At 41.6% G+C, this 24,476-nt stretch overlaps 1 protein-coding gene across 1 annotated transcript in view; it reads right to left on the reverse strand.

Moving 5' to 3' along the window:
- Nucleotides 1–24,476, reverse strand: part of UNC79 (unc-79 homolog (C. elegans)) — a 330,078-nt gene that overhangs the window by 69,187 nt on the left and 236,415 nt on the right. Inside the window, exons 31-38 of the mRNA XM_006839553.1 lie at nucleotides 23,214–23,330; nucleotides 19,732–19,815; nucleotides 12,644–12,746; nucleotides 9,826–9,966; nucleotides 6,222–6,260; nucleotides 1,890–2,002; nucleotides 1,716–1,801; nucleotides 430–603 (exon numbers count right to left, since the gene is read on the reverse strand). Coding sequence (XP_006839616.1) covers nucleotides 430–603; nucleotides 1,716–1,801; nucleotides 1,890–2,002; nucleotides 6,222–6,260; nucleotides 9,826–9,966; nucleotides 12,644–12,746; nucleotides 19,732–19,815; nucleotides 23,214–23,330 — 857 coding nt within the window. The remainder of the gene's footprint in view (nucleotides 1–429; nucleotides 604–1,715; nucleotides 1,802–1,889; nucleotides 2,003–6,221; nucleotides 6,261–9,825; nucleotides 9,967–12,643; nucleotides 12,747–19,731; nucleotides 19,816–23,213; nucleotides 23,331–24,476) is intronic.

Below are 24,476 nucleotides of genomic sequence, written 5' to 3' on the forward strand. Positions count from 1 at the left end.
CCAAGGGAATGTTCTAGATAAACACAATCTACTAACGTCTGGGTTTCTTTTAGACAAGACTATTTATTTATTGAAGTAATATCCACCCAAGGGAACGTTCTAGATAAACACAATCTACTAATGTCTTTCTGACTTTGTTTTGTGGTGTCTTTTTAATCAACAGGAAGCACATGCAATCACTGAGCCAAAACTGTTCATTGCACATTGCTTTCATTCTGCAACATTTGAAGAGAACAATCTCACTAATTCTGTCCACTCAATGGTTGATAGGGATGTCTTCTAGCCCTTTGCAAGGCATTAAATTACACCCACCCCCTGATACTTGTGTTGGTCTTGGTAAGCAAATTGTCCCAGTGGAATGCCTTAAAAGTTCTTAAAGTATCTGTAAAAAATAGGAAACGATCAAATGAAATCCTGGTTTCATCTTACCTTCAGAGGTAAAACACAAGGCAGCTTGGCAAAGAATGTCTGAAACTGGTTACTGATTGTGGTCCAGAGGCTACTAGGAGAATCCATGGGCAACGCTTCCATGAAGGTGGCAATGTTTTCCAAACAGCGGATCATGGCACCCCCTGCTGGTAAATTCTTTTTGTTATTTAGACCCTAAAAACACAAAAGCATAGGCAATCAACTGCTGAGACAACACGGAAATTCATGGAGCTACATGGTGGAGATCAGTTTAAAAATCACATGCTCATGCTATAAACATGTGGTAGGTGGCTGATATAGGCCAATCAGCAGAAGGGCTACAGAGGAAATGGATGAGTTCAGATAAAACTTGGGGGAAAACTAGTGATCTTTGACTCAATGAGGGCAGGTAAAATGTGAGCAAGAAGTAAGAAGCATCTTCTAACAACCTACTATTGGTGTAGTGCAGTGAAGGCACCAAGGTGAAGAAGATGCTTTCTGGAAAGAATTCCTCAGGTCAAAGACTGGGAATAAGGCAGCATATTCCGTCTAGCATCAGCAAACCCCTCAAGTTCAGTGAGAGAGCTAACCAGCAATGGATGGGAGGGAGACTTGAACCCAATCTTCTGTATCCACAAGTTTCAATAATCAACCAGTTCTGTGGAGGTAAGTGCTTGGCAATGAGTTCCTACCATTTAGTTTGAACGTGTCCAGCTTTAAATAAATAGCATTGCTATTGTTAGTTGCAATTGAGTCGGCTCCAACTCATGTAGAACCTCATGTGTGACAGAAGGAAATGTTGTCCAGTTCTGCTCCATCTTCGTGACCATGGAGACCTTACGTACAACAGAAGGAAACATTGCCTGATCCTGCTCCATTTTCATAACCATGGAGACCTCCTGTATAAAAGAACGAAACGTTTCCCGGTTCTGCTCCATCTTCGTAACCATGGAGATCTTACGTACGACAGAAAGAAACGTTGCCTGGTGCTCCATTTTCATGATCAAGGAGACCTTGAGTGTAACCAAGGAAACATTACCTGGTCTTGCTTCATTTTCACGATCATGGAGACTTCAAGTGTAACCAAGGAAACATTGCCTGGTCCTGCTTCATTTTCATGATCATTGGGATGTTTGTGTTCATTGCATTGGAAGAGTAATGTCCAACTGGCACTTTTCTACAATGCTTGACAATTTTTAAATTAAATGACTTTGGGTTTCTTTCTTGGCTGTACTACATGGAGTGGCTAAACAAATTATGGACCTTGAATACAGCTGGAGGTTTGAGTATCACTAAAGAAAACCTACCTCCAAGAGCTGACTGAGCGCAGCGATCGAGCTCAGCTCGTTGAAGTCCATCAGAGACGTGGCTAAGGTCCGTAAAAAAGTCCCATCTGGAAAACCAAGAGTCAGATTTAATAGTGCCGGAGTTTCTGTGCCTAGCCACGTCTGCAGTGTCTGGACCCTCCGCAGATGACTTACCTTTGATGGTGCTCTGGAACAGCTGTGGGAAGATACCGTTGGGAGCCAGCTGATGGAAGATGCAGCGCAGGAACTGCTTGGCCACCCCCGCTGCATTGCCAGGAACCATCATGCTGGGGATTAATGGGCAGAGAAAAAACAAGCCATCGTGAGCTAACAACCATTTACTCACAGAGCTTCTTTTTAAAGTTTAGACATTTATATAGCAATCCTCTTACAGACTATCTCGTGGTTATTTCCATCCATGAGATGACATCATCTAATCAGACCTCATCTTTGTAAACAATACGTTTTTCAGACAGAGAGAATCATGATGTGCCAGTTGTTCAGACTGATTCCAAGCCCAGAGAGAAAAAGTGACCTGCCATCTTCAGGTTAGGACATGGCAGGGTTAGGACTAGAGCCCAGCAAGGTGGTTATCAGCAAGATTGTCCCAGTAAAGTGTCTTTGGTTAACAGAAAGAGTTATTCTCAGGAAAAATGTGATGAGGGAGAGATTCATTCTTGCCAAGAGATCTGGGAAGTTTTCTTGAAGCATCTGAAGCTGGTAAAAGGATAGGATTTTGATAGGTGTAGGTTTCTCTTCCACTCCCCATACACCTCTGCATGTCAAAGAAAGATCTTCATGTGACCCTTCCCCCTTAGACCAAAATGCCAGTAAGGATGCTCCCTGAGAGGGTTAAGGGTAAGTTATCAAAGGAAGAAAGAGGAAACCAGATTGATAAGGGTGAGAGTCCCTCTTGTCTACCTGTTTCATTATGCTGTGTACCCTGAAGTGCTTGTTCAAGCCTGCGTTCTTGAGGAAGAAATAACACCACATTTACACCAATTTATCAAAGAAAACCCTTGCCAGTTTGCTTTATGGGGTTGTCATAGCCTAAATCTGAAAGTTGTTTTTGTCAGGTGCCATCAAGTAGGTTCAGACTCATAGTGACCCTGTGAACAACAAAAATCTCAAAGTAGCCAATGCCATCACAAAAGAGAGAGAGAGAGAGAGAGAATCCAACTATAGAGAAACAGGATGGTATGCAGAAGTAGGTAGTGCCCAGCCACCACTACTGAATACTCTGATTAGGAATGTACTAGAGAAATTCTAATAAAAAGGGAGAGAAATGTGGAACAGAACTTCAAATTCTTAAAGAATTCAACCACACTAGACCTACTGAGTCTGGAGGAGTCCCCAAGATTATAATCCCGAGTTGCTCTTCAAATCCTGAATTAAAATATCTTCTGAAGTTCTAGTTGACCTAAAGAGTAAAGATTATCACCCTTGAGAATTGGGTTCCTTGAAAAATAAAATTTTTAAATGTATAAGACCAAAGGGTCAACAGTTGTTTTAAAGCACCGATGAGATGACCAGGGTCAGGAAGGTGAAGTAAATAGAAGTGAACCACCGAGAACAAAAACAACAAGACGGTTGACACAAAGTAAAGACAGTAGCCACTGCCACTGACCCCTAAGGCTAGATAGAATCTGTGCACTAGAAGTGGGTTTTGCTGTGAATATTTTCACCAAAAAAATTTTTTTTAAAGTATGGTGCATATCATGAGTAAGCATTTACTAAGTGTTTACCCCAGGAATGTAACAGTGGTTTAACATTCAATAATCAATCAATGGCATTCAACATATTAAGGAATAAAAGAGACAAGCCATATAGGTACTGCCATAGATACAGAAAACGCACTTGGCAAAATTCAACACGTGCTCAAGATAAAAACTCTCAGTAAGTTAGAACTACAAGGAAACATTCTCGACTGATGAAATGCATCTGTAAAAATCCACAGATAAGATAACAATTAATGATGAGATATTGAATACCTTTCTTGTAAAAGCAGAAGCAAGGCAAAGGCGCCTACTTTATTGCTCTATTGGAGGTCCTAACCACTGTAATTTTGCTGTTGTGGTTAGGTGCTGTTGAGTCAGTTCTGACTCACAGCGATCCTGTGCACAACACATTAAACTTAGAAAATAATTTGAGATGAATCATAGACCTAAACGGTGGTGGTGGTGGTGATATGCCATGGTGTCAGTTCCGACCCATAGTGAGCCTGTATGGGGTTTCCGAGGCTGTAAATCTTTACAGGAGTAGAAAGACTCATCTTTCTCCCACGGAACAGCTGGTAGTTTCGAACTGCTGACCGTGCTGTTAGTCGTCTGACTCATAAGCACTATGCTATCAGAGTTCCTATAGACCTAAATAAAAATGCTAAAGCCATAAAAATTCATAGAGGAAAACTGGAGAACATCTTCATGACTTGGGTGTCGGCAAAGGATTTTTAGACAAACAACTCTACAGTGGACAAAAGAAACATAAGACTTGTTTACAAAAAGATTTGTAGAACCATGTTCATAGAAACTTTATTTATACTAGTCCAAAACTAAAAGCAACCCTGATGTTCGTCCATAGGAAAATGAATGAACTATGGGATACTACCAAGCTCCAGAAAGCTATACAAAAGAAACAAACTACTTATATATGCAACAACATAAATGAATCTCCAAAACATCGTGATGAAATAGCAACTGGGATCTTAAAAGCTCATGAGCAGCCATCTAAGATCTTTCCTGTCTGGAGGAAGAAAGAGTGAAGAAAATTTAATACACAAGGAAACAATTAGTCCAATGGACTAATGAACCATGGGAACAGCAGTATGCACTACCCTGCGACCAGAAGAACTAGATGGTGCCCCGTTACCGCTGTCAACTGCTGTGAAAGCGATCCTATTAGAAGGTTCTAGATACAGTGGGAGAAAAATGTATAACAAAACTCAAAAATCATAAAAAAAAAAAAGACCAGGCTTACTAATTGGATCACCTGGTGGAATTCCTGAGACTATGACCCTTGTTCACCCTTCTGATCTGGACCTGAAATCACCCCATTGGCTCAATTTTCAGCAAAGCGATAGATAGGTTCTCCAGGGGGCACGACAACACTATTAAGGCAGTGTACTCCATAATGGTCAACTACTTGAGATCAAAAGGCAGTACTTACTCAAGGACAAAGTTCAGAAAAGTTGGGAAAGGAAGAAAAGAAGCAAGATGAATGATGTTACAACAGGGAACTGCCACTAATGAAATGAAACAAAATCTGTATGAATTGTTGATGTAAAACTAATGATCGGCTCCAGAAACCTTCACCCAATTCACAGAAAAAGGTTAAAAAACAATCACATTATGCTGCGTAAAAAAAGACCCACACAAAGAACGCATACAGTATGATTCCTGAAACACTAAGATTCCATTTATAATGAAGCTTTAGTTCAAGCAAAATTAATTTATGGTGGAAAACCCCACAACAACGTTTGCCTCCATGAGAGTGGAGATTGTGTGGGAAGATGCATATGGACACTGTCTGGGTGATGGTAGTGTCCTATATTCCAATAACAATTTGGAGTCTACAACCGAGTGCATATGTCAAAGCTCAGTGATCATAAGCTTCAGATGTGAGCACTTCCTGGTATAGAGATTTTGTATGGAATGAAAAACTATGAACAAAAACAGAACTTATGTTAAAATATACAAAGAATATTAAAGTATACTAAGGAAAGGCCCTAATGTCTGCTCCACCAAATTGGTCACGTTCTTCAAATATACTCGGACGTGTTCCTAACTTTGCTTTTCCCATTCCCTCTGCTTGAAAGGTTTCTTTCCATAAATTGCTGCTTAGATCACCCTCACTTTATTCAGATATCATTTCCTGAGAGAAGTCTTCTAATCACTGTATTCAAAACACCACCTCTGGTTACCCTCTAGTCCCTGGCCCTGATTTATTAGATTTCATAGCATTTAACCATGAAATGATATGAAATTGTAGGTTTTCATGCTTGGTCAGCTGCTTATCGTCTGTCTCCTCAACCAGATGATAAGTTCCATGAGAGCCAGGATTAGTCATCTGTTCACAACCATCATGTCTAATAGTCAATCAATGCTTGCTGAGTGAAGCTCAGAGCACATTGTATGTTTTCTTCACAGCAGTCAACAACAGTTAACAATTATAAACTTGTGTGAACATTTTACTCATGGGTGCGTCTACATGAAAGTAGGAATCCTGTCTGATTTGCCCCGAATTGCATCCTAAGTATTTAGCACCATGCCTGATCAAGGGTGGGCTTCAAGTGATTTGTTGACTGAGTAAATGAAGGATTGCAGTAAGACATGAACAGAAAATGATTAACTAATGAGTGCTCTCTGGGACTTCTCTCTGTCTTCATTTAAATGGAACAAGAGCTGGGCCCAGAGTCTAGCACTGTTCCTCCCATGGGGAGCATGTCAGGACTTTAGAAACAGGATGAACATGCACAAACCGAGGCTTCGGCTCAACGTCAGACCTTACCTTTCTGCATGATTAGAAAAAGTAGTGCTGGAAGCCAACCTAGGAAATAAGGTAAACAGAGTCATGAGAACGTCCTGGGTTTTCATGAGGAAATGCATTCGTAGTAGTCCTGTAGGAGCTGTGGGTGGGAGTCCTGGGGTGGCACTGTAGGATAAGTACTCAACCTCAAGGTCAGTTTGAACCACAAGGTCAGTAGTTCAAACTCACCAATTGCTCCTCAGAAACTCTATACAGGATCACTGTGAGTCAGAACTGATTCAATAGCACTTAACAACAACCGGAGCTGTGGGGACTCAGGTTTAGGTGGGGTGGCATGTATAATTTCCTGGACTGGGGTCTGAGGGCCCACTGAGTAGTCAGTTATTGAGACCTATTTTCTGCACCAACTCAGAAATTTCCATTTCCACTTAGCATAAAGTTCAGTTGGTTTTCTGTTACCAGACTTTATCTACTAAAATGGCCCCTGCAGTGAGGTGAGACATTTGATCTACTTTGTCCCCATATTAGCCTAACTCAAAATTCATGTCTCCAAAATCTAACTACAAATAAACCAAAAGCTGTAACAGTCGCTGATAAAGTAAAACAGGTGAAGGGTATTTTCTGACTAATTGTTGAGTATAATGAGAAGAAAAATCTATTTATATTGAGAAATGTCTTAAGTAATCAATATGTAACATTTTAAGGTTTTAAAATATAATTATATAGTTATTGCATTTGTGTTAAGTACCATCGAGTTGGTTCCCACTCACAGCAACCCTGTCTAGGGCTTCCGAGGAGCAGCTGGTGGGTTTAAATTGCAGACTTTGTGGCTCAAACCGACCTTGAAGCCCAGTGCTTGTCCTACAGCACCACACCAGGGCTCCTCAGAGTTGTAGATGTGTGTAAATATTCTATAAATGGTATCATGTAGAAAGTTAAGAACCTTTCTTGGTCAGTACAATATTGAAGAATCAAATGATTCTTTTATTTGATTTCCTTTCTTAAGACTGCAAGAGTGAGTTAAGTAAAGAACTCAGCTGGAGAGGGATAGAGGTCTGGCACGAGAGGTACTCACCTTGGTTATGGGACCCTGTCCTACTAATGATACTATGACAAATACATAAACATAGGGGAATTAACTAAGCCATACTAAAGGTGTAGTGAATACCATCGTATACCTGTGGTGCTGTGGGACCACAAGGTTGGTTTGAACCACAAGGTCAGGGGTTCAAACTCACCAGTCGCTCCTTGGCCACTCTGAGTCAGAACTGACTTGACAGCACTTAACAATAACAACTTAGAAAAAGATAGAGGGTAAATGTGGGAGTAGAGAGTGGGAGTCCTGGTGTGGTGCTATAGGATAAGCACTGGACTACTAACCACAAGGTCAGCAATTCGAATCCACCAGTCCCTCCTCGGAAACCCTATAGAGGGTTGCAGAGTCAGAACTGACTCATCAGCACTTAACAACGACAACAACAAATAGAGAGTGATAGTGTCCTGGTGGCCCAGTGATCACGTGCTTGTCTGTTAACTAAAATGACTGTGATTTGAACTTACCAGCTACTCAATGGGGGTAAAATGTAACAGTCTTTTTAGTTAAAGATTGTTGTTAGTGCTATCTTGCATAGGGTTTCTGAGGAGCGGCTGGTGGGTTTGAACCACTGACCTTGTGATTAGCAGTCCAGTGCTTATCCTACAGCACCATACCAGGACCCCCATTTAAATATTGTTGTTGTTGTTAAGTGCTGTTTAGTTCTGACTCAGAGCGACTCTATATAGGGTTTCTGAAGAGCTGCTGGTGGGTTTAATTGCCAACCTTGTGGTTCACAGTCCAGTGCTGATCATACAGCGATACACCAAAACAGGTACATGTAGACATGCAACATAAAACCAACGACTATTTTCCCCTTGCTTTTCTTCAAAGCTCCTGTGTTTCCAACTTATAAGTTGGCGGTGCTTGAAATTGTTTGTTCTTGCTATGCTAACACAAACCAAACCCAAACACCTCTGTCTGTCTGTCTGTCTGTCTGTCTTAGGTCAGCTGTTTCCAGAAAATGGCGACAGACCCTAAAGCAATAGTGTTACCAGTTCTAAAACAAAAACAGTGGAGGCTGCATTTGCATTCATCAAAGCCCGTCATCCCCCCCAAGTAGACAGGATGCAACCTGAATTCTACAATTATTAGAATGAGGGAAACATGAAGGGTCTAAATACAATGATTCATCCTCTCTATTTCCCATATGAGTCACTCATTTGGCACATTGGCCATTTCTAAGAATTGGATGTGCTTTAATGAGCCTGACTTACACCTCCCTCTAGGATAAAACAGATTCAAATGGGGTAAGGGAGATATGGGAGGAATACATTTTGGACATTGAGGGTTTGTTGGCTTTTTAAAAAGTTTTTTGTTTGTCTTTAATTGTTGTTGTTGTTATGTGCCGTGGAGTCGGTTCCGACTCATAGAGACCCTGTACAGGGTTTCCAAGGCTGTAAATTTTTACAGGAGCAGAAAGCCTCATCTTTCTCCCATGGAATGGCTGGTAGTTTCGAACTGCTGACCTTGCAGTTCGCAGCCCGATTCGTAACCACTACGCTACCAGAGCTCCTTCATTAGAAAGTAGCATTTCTTCATTTTAAAAACAAAACAAAAAAAGATTGAATGTTAACTCCATTTGGATCCAGTCTCTCCCTCTCTCAAATACCAGAAATTTACAGAACGCTCATCCCACCTCCTCCATCCAGGCCCTTTTTATACTGAACTTCTACAGTATTTCCTGCTGACACCAATTCCAGCCCTGAACCATGCCCTGTCTTGTATGGCTACTTAATCATCCCAGATACAATGACCCTCTTCAATACCTAAGCCACAGAGTACTAGAGGACAACCACGTGAGCACAGATTCCATTCTTAAGTCAATTCATGTAGAATTTAACTTAACCTCTTCCTATAAATTGTATTTGTCAGGACTACAGTTTGTTACGGAATATAAAACTTGCTTTCATATCTGTGAGATACATCACTTATATTCTAATTCGTTAGCAACTAAATGGAATTGTCTTGATGGGAACATTCTCAGAGCAGTAAAATATCATCTTTACTCTGTTAGGCTGAAGGTCCTGTTCCTAAAATGTGTTCATCATTCTTTGATCCAAGTCACAAGTGTGGAACCTGCTCTGTTTCCATCCATTCCTTCACATGGTAAGATCTGTAGTCGCAGAGCTAAATGAGACATCCTCAAGAAGAGAAAGTATCTAGAGAATCCGTCTCAAAATACGTAAACAGAGATAATAATAATAGTTAATACACCTAAAGAGCTTAGTATTCAACAGACACTCCTCTCCGCACTTTCACATAGTCTAGCTAATAGACCAACTGAACACAACCAAGAGCAGGTTTTTTAGTACAGTTTCCTCTAGGTATACTCGGGCACTGAGGGAAATTTCTGGAGAATTCAATCAGAAGTTCAGTCCATTCAATTGTATTTTTTTTTTACTGAGTTGACCCCATAGATATCAGGATCTAAAAGTGACTGGATGTTTCACTTTGTGCTGCTCATTTTCATCTCAAGACAGATTGACTACAGTTCCTTACTCCAAAACAACATGGAAGCTGGACATTCACCTTCCCACAGACTGCATGATGTCCAGCAGCAGCGGCGCCGCCAAGTCCGGACTTAAGTGAATGAATGTTGACAGAACCACAATGGCCAACCCCAGGGTTTCTTCATCATATTCTTCCAGAACAGCTCCACAGTCATGGCACCTGCGGATTAAAGAGAGGGGTGCTTGCTATGAAAGACAACCGATGCTTTCAAAATACAACAAACTGCACGTAGCCATTTCCGGTGAGTCTTGGAAAAGTGTTCAAAGGGAGGCCAGCTGTCGTACTTTGAGACTAAAGAAGCAACTCCAGTGCCGTCATCAGTCTAGACAAACGGCACGCACAGAACTAAGCACGAAGACGCCTCTGGCTACAGAAGACATCCTCCCAGCTCACGAGCGTCTGGCTGACACGTGATGTGTCGCGAATGCCAACCGGACTAGCGGTTTGAGGCTTCAGGATCAGAGATTGTATACAAGTAAAATGAATGCTCGGGATAATCAGGAACGGGACCTTTCTGGCATCTGTCCAAATTAAAAAAGAAAAATGCCTAGGCATAGGTAGAAGCCTTCCTAAGCTTTCAAATTTAAAAACATCTTATTTGTGGGCGAATGATGGCGTAGTCAACAGAACATTCTAGAAGGCCAGGGGAGTATGAAGTGGAGGCTCTTCTTTATCACTTGTTTAGTTCAGTTTTGTGGAGGTTTTTCAATTGTACTTTCTTTTTTTTAAGTTTTTATTGTGAATGATGTGAGTTTACATGGGAGATGTTTAGTTTAGTTTTGTACTACTTACATAGTGAATTTAATATCTGAAAACACAATTAATGACCACATGTCCTTAAGGAATTTACAACACATTGTTGGTGAGGTGCTGTAGGATCAACATTAGACTGCTGACTGCAAGGTTGGCGATTCAAACCCAACAGCTGCTCATCGGAAACCCTATACAGACAGGGTCACCACGAGTCAGAACTGACTCCACCGCCCTCAACAACAACAATGTAGATTCCATTTAATTCAACTCAAGCATGGATAGCCACACCAAAGCACCAAACCTGCTGCTATCAACTCTGCTCTGACTCATGGTAGCCACATGTATCACCGAGCTGACCTCCTGAACGGGGCTTTCTTGGTTGCAGTCTGTATGGGAGCAGACCACCAGATCTTTGTGCTGCAGCATCACTGGGTGGGTTTGAACTGCCAACCTTTTCAGTTAGTTGTTGTTGTTGCTAAGTGTCATTGAGTAGATTCTGACTCAGAGCAACCCTATACAGGGCTTCCAAGGAGTAGGCTGGTGGGTGTGAAATGCCAGCCTTGTGGTTAGCAGTCCGGTGCTTAATCGAACACAGACCATTTGCAGCACCCAAGGACCTGCACCCAAAGGCAGAGCTCTTCACCACCACAGGGGGGACAGCTGTGCAAAGGGAAGGGAAAGTCCACTGGGGACAGAAAGGAAACCAGAGGTACAGTTCCTTCTAGGACCTTCATTCTGAACCCTTCCTAAATATAAACAAAGACAAGTCTAAAAAGAACTCTTTTCCCAAATGAAATGCTTAAAATACAGGATTCGTGCTTGGCAAATTATCAGAAGAAAATGGAGTGTGTACAAACCAACCCGCAAATCAAGTAGGAAGGATTGGAACTTGGAGAGGACACAAAATGGGGAGATTATACCAAAGGAGGCCAGAGAAGAGCCCTTCACAGGCACCTCAATGCTTTTAGGTGGACATGTCCAGGCAGGCAGCTGCACAGGATGGATACCTTCTTTTCTTTAGTAATGACTGTCCATCAACTGTGATCATCACATGGGCACTCATAGTGGTCCCTTCTGCCTCGTCCTTCTCTTCTTGCCAGAAGCCTACAGAAGTCATCAGTTGGTCACCTTTACCAGGGAGCCTGCCTGGCACAAGGAAATCCCTCCGAGGTTGGACTCCTACAACTCTTCTCTTTCTCATGCTCAATGAACATGCATGTATGTGCCAGGCAATGTTCTGGGAGCTAAGAGCATAAAATACACAAGAAAGGGGCCCATTCCCCAAGGACCTCACAGTCGATTTCAGAACATAAATGTAGAAAAAAAAATAATTAAAATACAATATGATAAGTTCTAGGACTGGAGCTATGTGCTAAATGTATAGGAACACATGAGTAATCCTGTCTCGAGGGATCAGGGAAACTTTGCCTTAGGCTGGGTTTTGAAGCATGAATAGGAGTTCATCGGGCAAAGACAGCATAAAGAGAAGGAGACTACACAGTCCCAGAGATGAGAGAACATCAGGTACACTCTGGAAAAGGTGATGGGGCTGGTGAGGAGTAACACTTTACTCCTTCACAATCTTGAGTACACACTACAATAAGCTAAGGCATTTGAATTTAAACCTGTTTTTTGAATTAAAAGGAGTCTGGCATACAGAAAATTGCCCAGCTAAAAGGTGGCATAACTGGTCTGTGGATCAGAGAATAACTTCTACTGGCAGGGTGGAATCAAGTCTTGATAAGAATCAAGTCTCATACTTATCCCAACCCTAATAGTTGGAAGCTTCTGGCTGAGGGATTTTATTTGTATGAAATTATTTCTAGGGACAATCAGTGAGTGGGTATTTTTTGCATGTGCACATATTCAAAATAGGAACATCCCTAGGCATACTGAAAGCTGCCCACACAAAACTACGTCTCTAAAATCACAAATGCACACTGACGCTCTGCACTACCCCCGTTTGAAGAACAAACTATGACTTGTGAAACCAAAGTCTGCCCTTCTCCGATGCTTTCTTCCAACCCAGGGGACCAATGTCTGATTCTGTAAGGCGGTGAAAGAAATAACGGTGTTCGCTTACTTGTCGGTCATCACGGTTGGCTGCTCATCAGTGAATTCTTCAGGTGCCGGCACAAACATACTGACTATGCTGGGTGCAGACAGCAGGCTGGACTTGGTGGCACCTGGGTAAGCAGCAAAGAGACAACGGGTAAGTAGAGGTCAGCTTCTAAAGGGCAGGGAAGACCCGGTTCTCTTCTCAGAATCCTCCAAAATATCCTATTTGCAGGAGCGTGACACAGTCACCCTAATCACATAATAAAAGACCCTCAAGAGTAAGATCAAGTCAAGAAAGGAGATAGTTTGTTTCTGCATGCGTGCTTTTAACGGCTATTTTCCTATCTCCCTTTTACTTCCTGACTTTGAAAAAATCAGAAAGAACTCAGGTGTGCTAATGAGGTACTAGGACAAAGATGCAAAAAGTGTGTGTGGTTGGGGGGTGGGGAATTTAGTCTAGTCATGGAGTCCTAGTGTGGTGCTGTAGGATAAAGCACTGGGCCATCAGACCATGGAGTCCTGGCACTGTAGGATAAGCGCTCAACCACAAAATTGGTTTGAGTTGAAAGGTCAACGGTTCAAACTCACCAGCTACTCCTCAGAAACCCTACACAGGGTTGCTATGCATCAGAACCGACTCGATGGCACTTACCAAGTCTATTCATGGTGGTGGTTGTGTGCCACCGAGGTGGTTCTGACTTGAAGTGACCCTGTACAGGGTTTCCGAGGTTGTAAATCTTTATGGGAACAGAAAGCCACATCTTTCTCCCATGGAGCAATTGGTAGATTTGAACTACTGACCTTGCATTTAGCACCCCAGCTTGCAATCCACTATGCTACCAGGGTTCCTTAATCTATTTATGTTGTTGCTATTCCGATTCATAGCAACCTTGTACGGGGTTTCCAAGGAGTAGCTGGTGAGTCTGAACCACCAACCCTGTGGTTCAGTACTTATCCTACAATGCCATACCAGGACTTCAAAGAGAAACATTAAAGCTAAAAAATATCAGTGCAATTTTCTACTTGGAGAATAGTTATTTTAAACCCAGCCTCTCCCCCCACCAAAAAAAAAAGACTTACAACCCTTGCTTGCTCCTACTAAAATGTTGCTAATTTGGGAAGGAAAGACGATCCTAGAACTCCATGCACCTAAGCAAGGAGAGATATTGCTGTTAAGTGCCATTGAGTCAGTTCTGACTCACGGTGATCCTGTATAGGGTTTCTGAGGAGCAGCTCATGGATTTGAACCACTGATCTTGTGGTAGCAGAGCAGGGCTTATCCTACAGCACCACACCAGGACTCCAAAGAGAGATGTTAGAGCTAAGAAATATCAGTGTAGTTTTCAAGTTGGAGAATGAATATTTTAAGCGCAAAGCAAAAAAAAAGGACTTCGTTCTTTTTTCCAACTGAATGAAATTGGAAGAGTTTTCAAGGAATCGCCTAGTGAGTCGCTCTACTTCAGCCAACTGATTTCACAGCATTTTAAACTTGGATTTTGGGTGCCTTCAAAGAAATGTGAAACAGGAATTGTGGCAAGAAGCAGTAGCGAGGAAACCAGAAATAGCAGGAGGTTGTTCTCTGTTAAGAAAGCCACCAGAGCTGGGCAAGTTTTCTGAGAGCCCGAGAAGAATCCCAAGTAAAAATCCAGAACAACAGCATGTGCTGCAAGTAATAACGGGGGCCCCTGAAGGCTTCAAACATGAGACCCACTGCCATCAAGCCCATTTGGGCTCATTTGTTGTTGCGGTGCCATGCAGCCGGTTCCGACTCACAGCAACCCTGCTGACCTTGTGGCTCACAGTCCAGTGTTGATCGATCCTACAGCGTCACATCAGGACTCACAGTGACCCTATATATTGGGTTTGGTAGACTACATATTAAGGAGCAGATAGCCTCATCTTTCTCCTGCTCAAATAGAAAGGAAGGTTGTAAATAACATAAGAGAACCTGTTTCTCAAGACACTGGTAACTTGGTGAAAGCAAGGACGCAAAGAACAAAAACATGGTATGGTCTTCAGACCTTCAAGAAGGGAGAGAATGAGTGGAATGTGGGACCCTAATCAGAGAAGCAATGACACCAGAGAAGGAGGCAGAGGTGATGGCATGGAAAGCTAGAGCAGCTGAGGACTCTAGACTCATGGAAAGAGAAAGGTTGTGTGCTGGTGGCCACAGAATGTTTAAATGACTAAATATTCCTGAGTGTTTTTGTGTTTCCTACACTCATCTATGCCAAGAAATTTGGAAGACAACTGTCTGGCCGACTGATTGGAAGAGATCCATATTTGTGCCCATTCCAAAGAAAGGTGACCCAAAGGAATGCGGAAATCACCAAACAATCTCTTTGATATCCCATGCGGGTTAAGTTTTACTCAAGGTAATCATACATTGACAGAGAACTTCCAGAGGTTCAGAAGAGGCCGTGGAATAAGGGATATCATTGCTGATGTCCAATGGATCTTGGCTGAAAGCAGAAAATACCAGAAAGATGTTTACCTGTGCTTTATTGACTACCCAAAGGCTTTTGATTGTGTGGATCATGACAAGCTATGGACAACATTGTGAAGTATGAGTATTCCAGAACACTTAATTGTGCTTATGAGGAATCTGTACTTGGACCAAGAAGCACTGTTTGAACAGAACATGGGAACACTGGATGGTTTAAAATTAAGAAAGGTGTTCGACAGGGTTGTATTCTTTCACCATACTTATTCAACCTGTATGCTGAGCAAATAATCTGAGAAGCTGGGTTATATGAAGAAAAACATGGCATCAGGATTGGAAGAAGACTCATTAACAACCTGTGATATGCAGATGATACAACCTTGCTTGCTGAAAGTGAAGAGGACTTAAAATATTTACTGATGAAGATCAAAAACCACAGCCTTTGGTATAGATTGCATCTCAATGTAAAGAAAACAAAAATCCTCACCACTGGACCAGTAAACAACATTCTTATCAAAGGAGAAAAGATTGAAGTTGTCCAGGACTTCATTCTTCTCAGATCAACTATCAACACTCATGGAAGCAGCAGTCAAGAAATTAAACAACGTATTGCATTATGCAAATCTGCTGCACAAGAACTTTTGAAAGTGTTGAAAAGCAAAGATGTCAGCTTGAGGACTAAGGTGCACCTGACCCAAGCCATGGTATTTTCAATAACCTCATATGCATGCGAAAATAAGGAAGACCGTAGAAGAACTGATGCTTTTGAGTTATGGTGTTGGAGGAGAATATTGAAAGTGCCATGGGCTGCCAGAAGAACCAACAGATCTGTGTTGAAGCCAGAGTGCTCCTTGGGAGGCCAAGATGGCCAAACTTCATCTCTTATACTTCGGACATATTGTCAGGAGGGACCAGTCACTGGAATTGATATAATGTTTGGGGTGGAGGGTCAGAGAAAAAAGGAAGACCCCCAGAGAGTTGGATTGGCCAAGTGGCAGCATCAATGGGCTCAAGCATGGTAACAATAGTGAGGTTGGCCCAGGATTGGGCAGTGTTTCATTCTGCTGTGCATAAGGTCGCTATGGGTCGGCACCAACTTGATGGCTCCTAACAACAACAAAAACAGTCCCTACCCCATCCCCAAAAAAAACAGAGAGAATAGAAGCAAATATTGTTGAATGATGATGCATGAAGGAGACTAATCATTGCAATGAAATGATGAGTGTAAAACCGATGTTCTCCCATGGAAACTATCACTCAATTCACAATAAAAACTTGAAAAAAAAAAAACCCACAACAACAACCTTATGGTCTTTCCTTAAATAAGAAATTGGTTTCTAAAGAAATGAAAATAAGAATTTGAAACCCAGCCAAGTGGGCAATATGTTTCAATTTGAGGAGTAAAAATGTGGGATTAAAGTTTTGGAAGCGTCAAGGTGCACCTACACTATGCAATTCCTTGCATGAAGAAAGGCTGCAAATGGATTTATGAGAAGTAGGAGTCCTGGTGTGGCACTGTGGGTTAATGCATTGGGCTGCAAAGTTGGTTTGGACCACAAGGTTGGCAGTTCAAGCTTACCAGTTTTCCTCACAATCCCTACACAGGGTCACTATGGGTCAGAACTGACTCAATGGCACTAACAACAACAATAAGGATACCTGAAGGCAACAATGGAAAAGAAATCATCTGAAAATACTTTTATGTTACTTTGCTAAAGTGTAGCAACGTAAGATCATCAGTGCGCTGCAAGGTCAGTTTGAACCATAAGGTCGGTGGTTCAAACTCACTAGCTGCTTCTTAGAAACCCTATAAAGGGTCGCTATGAGTCAGAACCAACACGATGGCACTTAACAACAACAAAGCTCCCAAATGGACATTCAAATTTTATTTACTACTGTGTTTATCAGCTATCTCTGAGACAGCATTCGTCCCTACGTAGTGCGCCATCTTTCCATGGTTTCACACCATTTATTATAAGCATAAGTAAAAGAACTGATTAATAATAGGCAAGATCTGGACCAAGATAAAAAAGATACAATTGATTAAAAAACAGCATGATTTTGGTGTTGTTGTTAAGTGCCATCGAGTCAGTTCCGACCCATAGCGACCCTGCATAGGGTTTCCAAGGAGCAACTGGTGAGCTTGAACTGCCGACCTAGCAGTTCAAACGGCTTTGCTGTCTGGCGCATTAACCTACAGTGCCACACCAGGGCTCCAAACAACATGATAAGCAGTATGTAATTGCCTCCAGAGATCAGAACACAGAAAGTTTAAATCCAATAGTTCATGTATGGTGATGTATACAGACTTATTAGAAACATTGCGAAAAATCTCTACATCAAGGCTCTTAGAAGATTACTTTCAACTCCTATAGTAATCACAATTCCAGCCAAGAAAAGCCATTTGAGTGGTTTCAAACTAATCATTGCCTAATACACATCCTATGACTTTTTTCATTGCATTCGGATACCTACTATTTGTCAAGAAAAATAGATATTTTTGACACTAGCACTGTGAAATTGTTTTTCCATGTGACAACAGAGAGTGTATAATACAATATTTATAGCAATCGTTGATAAAAGCAGAAAGGTTAAGTTATAGGGCACTGGCCCCTGTAAAGCAACATTAGCTGAATCAATAGACTTTTGAACACTGCTACGGAAGTGGGACAAAGAATACTGTACAAGGAGTAGGTAGAGAGTGGAAACAGGAAACCTCAGACCTTCTGTTATAGCCGAGCCACAACTAAATCTGGCATTTTACAGGTAGTTCCATTTCCCCCCAGTTTCTGGCAACGTTCCCCGTACCACCGCTGTAGGTTTCCTTCTATATAGATACAAGGTGCATGACGGAGCTAGGCACAGAAACCGAGGGCTCTCAGACACTTGAATAATGAGGGGGCCACGTCTGGGCCCCAACTTCAAAGTGGAAGATTCTGACAAAAGTCCTTTGGGGAATACTGGGACTAGCAAAAGTTAGGAAAGCACTTGTTTGTCTCCAAGCATGCATGTAATCAACAGTGTCCCAGGTGCCACCTCATCAATGGAGTCTCCAGATTATCCTAGAAGAGGCTTGACTCACTTCCCATCTTCGTTCCCATCACCTCGTTTCCATCATCAGCAAGCCCCAGAGATTTTTGTCTATAACTCAGGGTTGTATTCATAAAATATTTCTCTAGCCCCAGTGGATGAGAGAGTCTCATCTCCTCTGATACAGAGGTTCAAACTACTCCTCACTGCTAGGGAAACATTAACAAAAACTGGAGATAAATACGATGCCTTCAGAAAAGCAGAGGAGTAATGAAGTCAGAATGCTCTCTAGAAGAGGGTGGTGAGACTTCATCACCTCATATCATCAGGAGGGACCAGTCCCTGGAGAGAGACATCATGCTTGGGAGAGGCTTCAGCAAAAAAAGGAGGCAGAGCCTCAATGTGCTGGGTTGGCACAATGGCTTCAACAGTCGGTGCAGACACAGTAATAATCTTGAGGATGGCCCAAGACTAGGCAATGCTTCATTCTGTTGTGCATGTGCTGCTATGTGTTGGATCCAACTCAGTGGTACCTAACAACAGCAACAAACACATATGGTCTAGAAAAATAGGTCTGCTTGATTGAAAATGTGTTGTGTGTTTTTATTCATTTACAAATGTACTTATTTACAAATGACAGGTTGGCCTACTTTTTGAATTGAAAAAGAAAAAAAGTAACAAAAGAAATGGAATGGGTTTTGGAAAAAGAAGTCTGATCATCTTGGTGATGGTGGTTGTGCTGTGGAGTCGGTTCTGACCCATAGTGACCCAGTACAGAGTTTCCAAGGCTGTAAATCTTTATGGGAGCAGAAAGCCTCATCTTTCTCTCACGGAACAGCTGGTAGTTTCAAACTGCTGACCTTGCGGTTCACAGCCTGATTCATAACCACTACACTACCAGAGCTCCTTAGCACGGATCTATCCTCAGTCTGCTCTCACAAGCAACATGAACTCTATAAACCAAGCCCAAGCAAACCCACCTCTGTGGAGTTGATCCTGAATAAAACAGGGCAGAACTGCTGCTCAACAAGACTCCCAAGGCTGTAAATCTTTATGGAAACAGAGGGCCATAAAGTGGCTGGTGGGTTCAAACCACCAACCTTTTTGTTAGCAATTGTAGAAAACTCAAAAGAAGTTGTTCACTTATGAGTTGAACATTCTCTAAGGAGCACACACAAGCTGGACCAGTTTTCTAGAAGTTGATACAAGATGAAAAGGAGAACTGATAGGTATTGGGCAGGATATTGAAAGATTGAGAGATGTCTGGTCTAGCAAGGAAAAGACTAGTAGCATCTAAAAAAGTAGGTGAGGCTGGGCATGTTCTATATTGCTCCCAAGGTTACAAGGAAGAACTTTCTGTAAGCCATGTGCAACGATGAGATGTCTGTTATACATCCCCTGTTCCTGGTGGTGTTTAAGCAAAGTTGGGCCCGCTTTATGGAGCTGTTAAATAAGAAGATTCAGCACCCTCTTCAAACATATTTTTACACAAATAACATGCATGCATTCTATGCGTGTTAGCCAACCAACCTCCTCAGGTATTGTTCATAATACAACCACATGCCTAAAAGTACAGTAGATTACTACAATCTCCAAGCTTTCTCAGCTCTTCAAGTCTGAGTTTCAGGAACAGAACCAACCTCTCATCCTCAGTGGCTGCCCTTCCAGGTCAGGATTCAGGCATGTTGGCACATTGCACTGGCGTTTCCCGGGCTGTATCTGTTCTGTGGATAAACAGAGCATTTCAGTCTTTAGTGTGGTCAGTTTAGCACAGTTCACAAAGAAGTTCATCAAAAATCTCTTGGGGCCAGTTTTATTTTTTTCCTCATTTTTATTATTGAGTATTAACACTTAAAGGGCATATTCTAGATTTTAGGGTAGGATAGTTTAGGGATTTCACTACAAACCTGCCAGTCAGGTATACGAAATGTAATCGAAAGCAGGAGAGCAACCAAAAACATCCAAAAAAAGCAGAATGTTCCCCCACCCCTAAAAGAAAGTTTGAATCTTATATTTCCTGATATGAAACAAAAGGCATAAGGTCTCTTGCATGAGAGAAATGTTTTATGTGAATGGATAAATACATAAACAATCATCGAAGCAGCAGTCACAAAGATCACAGAGAAAACATGTAGAACTGGTAGCAAGGAAGCAATGGTGTTTGATTGAGGGGCAGAGGAGGACATGCACAAGGAAGCCGGGCTGAAGTGGGGAGGGGTGTTCAGGAATACCTGGTTTACATGAAAGATGAGGCAAAGAAGCAAGTCACCCAGGTGTGCATTGATGATGGAGAAGAGGTGGGCGTGTGCTGGATTATGACCCATGTGTCAGACTGCTTTTCCAGGGGGCCTACAAATCCCCATTCATTCTTTTGGAGGCTAGCGAGTAACTGAGCCAACATGAGTGGTGTCAAGCTGACATGCCACCTGACATCCAATCACTCTATTGTGCTTCAGATTTAGGACATACTTTGGGGCATTAATGAAACCAAGAGCACTGAAATGAGGCTCAGGTAGGACCAGTTTGGAGGATGGAAAACAAACGCAAGAAAACTGAGGTGGAAGAAATTCAGGCGGCACATAAATGGCAAGTGATAAATGAGAAGCCAGAGGGACATGAACAAGGTTGAAGTTTGGTTGAAAAGGGAAACATTCAGTTTTAAACGGGTTATCTGGCATCATCCAAATTTTTTTAATTAAAATTTGGATTGGAAATTCCAATCAATTGGCCTTTTTATTTTATTTTATTTTTTTGACAACTCTGCTGAGCCAATAAAATTCGGTAGCAATTGTAGTCAGAATCTACCATGGTAGTTTAGGCTGAGTTGTTCCTGTCAAGTGGTGTCAAGTTAGTTCCGACTCATAGCAACCATGTATAGGGTTTCCAAGGAGCGGCTGGTGAGTTTGAACTGCCAACCTTGCAGTCCAGTGCTTATTCTACAGCGCCAAACCAGGACTCCAGATTAAATAATCTTCGGAGTCTCCAAGTCAATTTACAAGAAGTTGGGCATACAATGATCAGAGATTTACTCAGACAAGTCCTGGTGTGGCGCTGTAGGATAAACACTTGACTGCTTACTGAAAGGTTGGTGGTTCAAACCCACCAGCTGCTCCTCAGAAACCCTATACAGGGTCGCTATGAGTCAGAACCAACTAGAAGACACTTAACAACCACAACTCAAATGAAAGGTCCCATTCTCAGACCTTTACATAACTTCATCTCTGTGAAGAGGGAGAAGAAAGACCTGACTCAGTCAGTTATCACTTAAGGCTGGTTGCCAAGTGTCTTTCTCCTTTTTTCTCCCTGGCTTTGTGACGTCTGGCCATTTATTTACTCACTACCACTTGTTGTTAAGTGCTCTTGAGTCCGTTCTGACTCATAATGACGTCATAGAGGGTTTCTGAGGCTCTAAATCTTTGCAGGAACAGTAAGCTTCCTTTTTCTTCCAAGGAACAGCTGGTAGGCTTGAACTTCCAATCTATGTTTCATGGTTCAGTGCTTATAATAGAGTTACCATGCTACCATCTATTGATTGGTGAAGTAGAGGGTCAGTGAAAAAATGGAATACTGCAAAAATGGGCTGAAACTTAGCCAAGATTGTAAGGTTGGTAGAGGACCAGGCAGTGTTTCATTCTGTTGTATGCAGGGTCGTTACAAATCAGGACTGATTTAAAATCACCTGACAACAGTAACAACATTTATTACTGAAAGGAAGATGGTACATTTTCTAACCTTAAGATGTTAAGAAGTCCCCTACAGGCCAGGAAAGTTGAAATTATACTATATGTACAATTCAGTCTGTAGAATTTAGCTATATAAACTTACTTTTTTTTTTTTTTCAAATGGGAAAATATATGAAATGTAAACAAATATGAGAAGACTTCAAAAAAAAATTGTGAAAATGATTCAGTTATCTTTAAACTCCATTTTTTCACGAATCTTGTGAAGTCTCCTCATATATGGCTGTGGAAAAAAAAATACCATATCTCAAAATTTTGCTTTTGTGGACTTTTGAACTCCTGGTCATAAGGAAGAATATGAAAGTAATCTCAAATAAGTGTCGCCAAAAAAAAAAATACTAACCAAATGCTAAAATAGTCCAATCCAGGTATATTCACACTTACAAACTCTCCTATCTTCATAGTCCATGTATGTTTCAAAATTCTTATACATGCATTCATTTTCTTGCTCAAATGACCCATTTAAATAAGTAAATACTAAATAAATAAATAAATAACAGACACAGAAAGAGAAAGGAAAGGCAGGCACTGAAGAGAGAAGGAGCATGGTCGTACCACCGGCGTGAGAAAGCAGCATGTGTGCAGACCGTGGGAACAAATGTGGAAAATGCAGAGTGACCATGTTAAAGCAGACATGTTGTGGTTGTCAATTCTTATTTTAAAACTGAGGTTAGATGCAGTTCCATCATATAAGCATGAGGGTATGCGGCTGCAACTTGGTGACCCTGCTGACTTAAACACGGAACTCATCTCCCCAAACCTACTGGCAGATCAAGATGCCACTAAGTAGACATTAATCATGATGGTTCTCTTTATCGGGCCAAACACTATCTCATACATGATCTCTTTTGAGAATATTGATAATCTGGTGTGGTTATTTTAAACTTGCATCCTGAAATTAAAGTTCCATTCCTGTCTTTATGCCTTCCCACCACTGAACACCCAAATAAATAACCTAAGAGCTAGAATCTAGGGTTTTGAGCAAAACTAAAATTAAAAAGAGTTGGACCACACTAGATGGAGAGCTTGTGGCTCTAGACCAGGGGTAGGGAACTGTATAAGGTTTGCAAAATCATTTGATCTGGCCCTGCCAAGACTACCGCAGTTCCAGCCATCAGATAATAGCAGGCTGATTTTTAAGTTGATGTGGCCCGCGGATAACATTATAAATATCCAAATGGCCCTGGGCAGAACATAGGTTCCCCATCCCTGCTCTAGACCCTTGGGAAATTTCAACAGACTTATTCATTATCTGGTTTAGTTATTTGAACCAAAGAACATGAGAGAAATCTTTATTCCTTAACAAGAGAGAGGGCAGCAAAGACACAGAGAAAGCGGCATTGGCTAATCTGAGAGGCAAAAGAAGAGAAACCTAGACCCACCGGTTTCCCAGTTGCTGACGTTAAGGGGGGCGCTAGACTGATGTTCCAGCTGTCGCTTCATTAACTGGCTCATTGTCACAGTTCCCAAGGATCCCCTTTTCATCTGCCTATACTGAGCTATATGGAGGAAATTGGGAGATGATTACAGGGAAATGTATTTCCACAGCATACAAAGGCTCTACACATCCAAATCGAATCGCAATTGAACCTTCATCAGCTATTTGCATTTAATTATTAAATTGCATGCTCCTATCCAACAGAAAAACTGATACTCTATGCTGTCCTGGGCGATTTTCTTCCATCCGTAAAGAAGATAACTATTACAGTGTCTGTTAGCACTTATCTATAGTCTGGTACTGTAGGATTAACACTGAACTGTGAACCATATGGTTGGCGATTCAAACCCACCAGCCGCTCCTTGGAATCCCTATACAGGGTCACTGTGAGTTGGAACAGATTCAACGGTACTTAACAACACCAAAATAGTTTGCAAACAATATAATTTTTTTAAAAACTTACTCTGCCTTGTTCTAAAAAAAAAAGATTTAAGACAGATAATATTACTGTGAATTTTGTAGCTTAGCTTTCTTTAACGAGAAGGCTTCATATACATAGTTTCAGTCTTCATTACATCCTATGATGCACCTGTGTGTGTATGTGCATTGAGTTCTGAAACAGGATAGTACATACTAACCCAATTTTTAGAGACAGAAATCAAAGTAAATGACACTATGTTACTTGGAACCAACTAGCAATTGAGGTATTCCAAGATGCAAAACTGGTGTGGCGTTGTGGGTTAAATGCACTGGAATGCAAGGTTGGTTTGACCGGCAAGCTCAAGTTCACCAGCCAAACCCTATACAGGGTCGCGATGAATTGGAATCGACTTGACGGCACTTAACAACAACAAGATCCAAACTATATTGACTTCAAACTTACTTCTGTTTTAAGTGTCTATTTGAACCGCTTGAGAAATGTGAATTTCTCAGTGTATTCCTATACATGTCTTTGTTTTAGAAAGTAGTGGAAACATTGGGATCCTGCCATTACGCATCGACAAATATCCCACCAGTGAAATGTCAAGTTATAAGCATGTCCAAACCAGAAAAGCATTTCTGCCAGTAGTCTGTTGAGTCAGAAATTGATTTGCCTCTACTTCTCCTTCTCCCCAGCAAGTATTTCCAGCAGTCACAGTGAGCCCAGGGTCCAAAGCAGTGCATCCTTTTTAGCCTTTTCCACATGGTTCCAAACATCTGGATGTTT

This window comes from Chrysochloris asiatica, unplaced genomic scaffold (genome assembly GCF_000296735.1).
Source record: "Chrysochloris asiatica unplaced genomic scaffold, ChrAsi1.0 scaffold00025, whole genome shotgun sequence".
NCBI classification, from domain to species: Eukaryota; Metazoa; Chordata; class Mammalia; order Afrosoricida; family Chrysochloridae; genus Chrysochloris; species Chrysochloris asiatica.